Genomic DNA, 5,661 nt, shown 5'->3' on the forward strand with positions numbered 1-5,661 from the left:
ATAATCATTGGCATTTGCTTTACAATAAATGATATTATGTCTTCGCTTACTAGTACGGTAAAATACCAACATGCAATTTAATACTTTTTTCTACCGGCGATAAAATGTTTGTTATTGAATTAAATGTGTGCAAGTTATCGATTATTTCGGTAAAGAGTTTGGTAATAAATAAATTTGTGTATACAATAAGATTTTAATTATTAAATATAAAACAATAAAGTGAAAGCTTTAAAATTCAATATTTAAAGGTGAAAAACTTAATAATGTTGAAAATTGTTTAATAGATTAATAGACCGTGAACTCCCCAATATATTTCAATTAATTTCAGTAAATCTATGACTTATTCAACAATAAATTTTTCCTATGATATTCTAATATTAAATTAACTAAATTATTTAGTTAATTTTTTTGTTTATCGTCAACTAAAGCAGTAAAAACTTTGCTTAATTTTAAATAAAAACTGCAACAAAACTTAATATCTTTAGGTTACTAAAACCCGAAAAATTTTGCATCAACAGGTTATAAGAAATGCCTAATATCAATAAACCAGTTGAATAAGATACAATTTTCTACAATACATAATGTTTGTTAATATATTTTTGCATTAAGGAAACCAGTTTTAACAATTATCGTAGATGTCCGGTGATTCATTGTATAAAAGAATAACATTACTTATACATTAAATTATTTTTAAAAAAACTATTAATTTATTAACGTAGCTTTATTGAAAATGCACTTATAAAAATATGTTTATTAAAAGTGTTTTATTTAATTCTTATAACAATTTAAAAAATATATAAAATTCAACTTCTGTAGTGGTTATAAAGCTTAAGTATACATATCGAGAATAATGAGTAGTTTTTAGGTTACTTAAAAAGTGAAAGTAAAGCAACAATTTAATAAATATGACATAGCTTTAGAGAATTTCAATGTAAAAATTTTTAACCCGAAATCAGTAGCAACTACTTCACAGTACTTTCCAAATTACGCATATCTTCTTGAAGATTAATGTACAAAATACATACATTAATTCAATAAAAACAATTTATTTTTATTATTGTTTAACTTAACAGAAAAACCTGAAATGTGTAAAGACAATACATCTTCATTATTATCTACAGCTTTGTATGGATAAGCCTTACTTCAAACTGATTTTGCAATACACTTCATAGTCTTAGTTTTCTCGGTCTCCTTCTCGCTGTGAAGCCATTTTATTAACCTTTAAAAATTTATTTGTATTACAATCTGGCTTTCAAATTTTATGGTTGTAGAATTGTTCCAATACAGCGTCATAACGTTTTCTTTAGACTTTAGAGCACGATAGATCTTCATAAGCATTTTCTGATTGAAGTTGGCGAACTTTTTGCTGTCTTAAAACTTGAGTGTAGATACATTGAAACCCTAAATTAGAATGAACATGCCGAGAAACCTTAGAATATATCCGATCACAAAATATTAAGCGACAGAGCCCTGAAGCTATATGCGAAAACCGTCATGTTGCCCCGCTTAGCACTATCTAATCTCAGAGTAATCACCAACCGCACGGAACGGTACGCAGTTCTTAGATCAGTCATTGAATAATCACTATGCTTATGAGGAATACACAAATTAGTCAGTGAGATAAATGGGACTCTGCAGAAACGCCCCAGCTATCAAAGAGTAAAAAGTGCCCAAATGCACTAACTCGGAAAAGACTCAACTAGTGTTAAATATAATTATATGTAGTTAGGTATACCTTTTTAAAGGCTTCGGTTTGAATAGTTTAATTAGTATATAGTAAGATTTATTTGTTTATATGTATTGTGTTAAATTGCAGGAGAAGCATTAATAGTACTAGAAACATTATGCCAGTATACTTGAATTTTTTTAACTTGTGTCTGCAGATAGTAATATATTATTTTTGCTTGATGTTTTAAAAATACTTTAAGCTCTTTAGTGTTGAATACATCAGCACTCATTGTAATAGTGCTAACATTCAAGAGCTCGAATAAACCAAGGATAACAGCCCTACATATGAATAAAGTATCCTCTATGCATTCACGGTTACACAGTAATAAGGGTCTTAACAGGTGTCTATCTGATATATCTGGAGAAAAAAAACACCTTAATGCAGCAGGAACTGTCATAGTCAAATTGAGATTCGGCAGCTATACTAAACAGTTACTTGTCACGCATAAATTCGTCAATTCCCAATGTTTGCCCTAAATATGGCTCTATTCCACATAACACGCTCATTTCTTCTTAGACTCCAATACATAGAGTAATTTAAGCTAATTTGAAAGTGGTCAGGTTTTCTCCATCTCCGTCTTAAAAAAGACGACTTCTCAAGAACTCAAAAATTATAAATAAAATTAAAAAATTTTTAAATAAATAACAAATAACAAATAAAAAAATCACAAAAAACCTGGAACTTGAGCCCGAAAAGTTTGTGCAGTTTTGGCTACTTGTGGGGGAAAACACTATTAGTCATCGCTTCTAATTTGACTGGCACGAGTTCTAGGCCTGGCACTTGAAGTCCAAACAAATCGTAAACGGACTATACATTAATTAAAAAATTCGAATATTTTCTACTACTACAGCGTTGTATGGTCAGCCAAACTTCAATTAATTAACTAAATTTTTTGTTGTTATCTTTTCATTTTTATTTGAAGCCTTGTAATATCAGAAAATTAGTAAATCATGTTGAGGATTTGGTTTTAAAGGAAGTTGGTAGATATAATCATAGTTCCACCTATATTGTAAACAATCAATTGATTTGAATAAAGCGTTTAATATGAATATTAGTTGCATCTTCAGCTCTTAAACTCTCACTCCTTAAATTTAAGCATAGCTATGTTAATACTAATTAATTTATGAAAAAATTAAAATCATTCACAATAAATAATTCTAAAATATCTTTAAGCTTTAATGAACTCAATCCTGTGCTATAAGGCGAAGCTAATAAAATTAAATTTATTAAAAAATTAAAATAATTAACAATAAATAAATTTGAAAGCAATACTGCTAGAGTTCAAGGTTCTTTATATATCAAAACGAGAGCACTTGCTTACATTATTTGCACTCCGCTGATTTTCAATTTCGTTACACGTACGAAAATACATTTGCTAACTTAATCAAAAAATATCTCAATGAATTATTTTCAGAAAGCTAAAAAACTTGTATTGACACAAACACAAACTGTGTTGTGATTTGAGAACGACGGCTAAGCTGCTGCTTTGGATTTAACAAACTTTAGTAGTTCTCCAGAACTCAAGACGCTTAGTTAAGCTGGCTGCTGTAGCAAAAAATTGTATAATGTCTGTTGGTCGTGTGCTTATCTATGGTGGCAAGGGAGCGCTTGGTGCTGCTTGTGTGTCACATTTTAAAGCAAATAATTTTGTAAGTTCAACATTGAAAATAATTAAAATTTGTGTATATATGTATATATATGAATACATAATAAAATTGTTAATTACAGTGGGTTGGAAGCATAGACTTAAACAACAACGAACAAGCTGATGTTAGTATTGTAGTGCCAAAAGACGGCTCATGGACAGAGCAAGAAACAGCAGTTATCGAACAAGTTGGCAGTGCATTAAATGGTGAAAAATTAGATGCAGTAATATGCGTTGCTGGTGGTTGGGCAGGCGGCAATAGCAAAAAAGGTTAAACCATTTAAAAAAAAAATCAATTAATATTTAAATTAAAAAATAATTTTATTTTAGACTTGGCAAAAAATGCAGATCTTATGTGGCGTCAGAGTGTTTGGACATCAACAATATCTGCTGCTGTTGCGGCACAGTACTTAAAAGAAGGCGGTCTATTAGCGCTCACAGGCGCTAAGCCTGCTCTACAAGGTACGCCTGGTATGATTGGTTATGGTATGGCTAAAGCAGCAGTACATCAACTAACACGTTCTTTAGCTGAAAAAGATTCTGGATTACCTGAAGGTTAAAAAAACTTTAAATAACAGATATGAAGTTCTTTACAATAATTTACCTATTTATTTAACTCTTATGAATATAGGTGCTTTGGTGGTATCAATTTTACCTGTTACACTCGATACTCCAATGAACCGCAAATGGATGCCTAAAGCTGATTTTACTACATGGACTCCACTTACTGAAGTTGCCGAGTAAGTTATTTACACCCGTTATTATATATGTATTTGATTTTTAATACCTTTTCTTTTTAGACTCTTTCACAAATGGTCTAAAGGTAATGAACGTCCAAAGAATGGCGCGTTACTCCAATTAATCACAAAAGATTCCATTACCGAACTTATTGATGCCGCTTAATTTACATTTCAATATTATACAAAAGAAGTGATCTGAAACCACATGACTCATAAATATAGGGATTTTTGTTGATTCATATTTAATTCAAATGAATGTATTCTTAATAGTGCTTAATTAATAAAATTGTTATCTCAATATTTATATAAAAGCTTTAGTTCATAAACATCATAAATTTACACGATGTTGATTTAAATAAGTTTAAATAATTAAAAGCTTAAAAATTAAATTTTAAACTACGATAACCTCTGCTTATCTACATTATTAAATAGAAAAAGTGAAAGGAACTTACATATATACATGTATAAATGTGGCTTACTATATATACATTTATATTATTTGTAAAGAAATACGAATGTTTAGGCAGTTTTAAAGCATAAAAATATAAAATATATAATAAAAAAAATATATTAATATTTTCTTAATTACATAGACAGCAAATGTAAATTAACCAGAGTTTATATATTCATAATATAAGTGCTTAAATAATAAACATTGATGAATAATTTTAATAATGTTTAATATGCAAAACTAAATTAATGATGTGTGATATAAATATAATTTATTGCATAAACTTATATTCAAAAAATATTGGTCTCGCCCGTGCGAATCATGGAGTAACATTAGCATGATTTTCTCAGTATTACGTTTCTAGATTAGATTCTGTACATAAGAAAGAATATATAAATCATGCAACAAAGAATGCCTCTACAAACAGAATAGTTTAGAAATTTAGCAAATAAAAAATAAAAATGTAATTTATTAATTCAATTTTTCTACAGCTGGTTTATGATTTCGTTCTAATATAAACACAGTAAGTGAATTTATTGATAAAACTCACAGTGAAGTAACAAAACTTATAGAAGTTTTGCGAACATAAAAGTTAAATACAGCTTTGGTTCAGTTGTTTAAGGTGCGCTGACTCTGAGCTTCAAATTTGACAGGACACGAGTTCGATTCCTGGTACTTGCAGTCTCAAAAATTATGTACGAATAATTAAATACAAAAATTATTTCCAAAACCACTGATAATAAGTATTTGGCAATATTCGAAACAGTTATATAGTCAGCCAAAAATACAATTAATTAAATATAATATGAAATGATTTTTGTTGTTGTAGGTCACTACTGTTCGAAAAACTTCTTTATTAAGATTATTTTAAATTTAGAAATAAACAGTCTAATGCCCGACAAATAAACAAAATTATATATTTAAAAGTGGTTTTAGACGTATCTAAACTCATACGAGGACGTATGAGTACTGATAAATAGTTTGAATGTTTTTAGTTTAGAACTCAATACTTCATTTCAGAGGCCAATTATAGAAAAAAAATGCATAGCAGAGAGGAAATTTCGTAACAAAAAAATTTATAATATTATATAAAAAA

At 28.7% G+C, this 5,661-nt stretch overlaps 1 protein-coding gene across 2 annotated transcripts; it reads left to right on the plus strand.

The window, feature by feature from the left end:
• The first annotated feature begins 208 nt into the window (after positions 1-208).
• On the plus strand, positions 209-4,416 carry LOC119664961 (dihydropteridine reductase-like). 2 transcript variants are annotated; one of them, XM_038074302.1, is made up of 6 exons: positions 209-248; positions 3,144-3,378; positions 3,458-3,644; positions 3,705-3,929; positions 4,006-4,114; positions 4,175-4,416. In XM_038074302.1, the coding sequence occupies exons 2-6, from the start codon at positions 3,295-3,297 to the stop codon at positions 4,275-4,277; spliced, it is 708 nt and encodes a 235-aa protein (XP_037930230.1). In that variant the 5' UTR covers positions 209-248; positions 3,144-3,294; the 3' UTR covers positions 4,278-4,416. The 2 variants fall into 2 exon arrangements, with proteins under 2 accessions (XP_037930230.1, XP_037930231.1); XM_038074303.1 differs by lacking the exon at positions 209-248 and adding an exon at positions 3,012-3,087.
• The last annotated feature ends 1,245 nt before the right edge of the window (positions 4,417-5,661 follow it).

This window comes from Teleopsis dalmanni, unplaced genomic scaffold, assembly GCF_002237135.1.
Source record: "Teleopsis dalmanni isolate 2A unplaced genomic scaffold, ASM223713v2 unscaffolded_contig_3089, whole genome shotgun sequence".
NCBI lineage: Eukaryota > Metazoa > Arthropoda > Insecta > Diptera > Diopsidae > Teleopsis > Teleopsis dalmanni.

Coding starts and splice junctions, on each gene's coding strand:
- LOC119664961 (XM_038074302.1), top strand. CDS start 3,295: ATGTCTGTTGGTCGTGTGCTTATCTATGGTGGCAAGGGAGCGCTTGGT. Junction 3,379..3,457: donor ATTTTAAAGCAAATAATTTT/GTAAGTTCAACA, acceptor TGTTAATTACAG/TGGGTTGGAAGCATAGACTT. Junction 3,645..3,704: donor AGGCGGCAATAGCAAAAAAG/GTTAAACCATTT, acceptor ATTTTATTTTAG/ACTTGGCAAAAAATGCAGAT.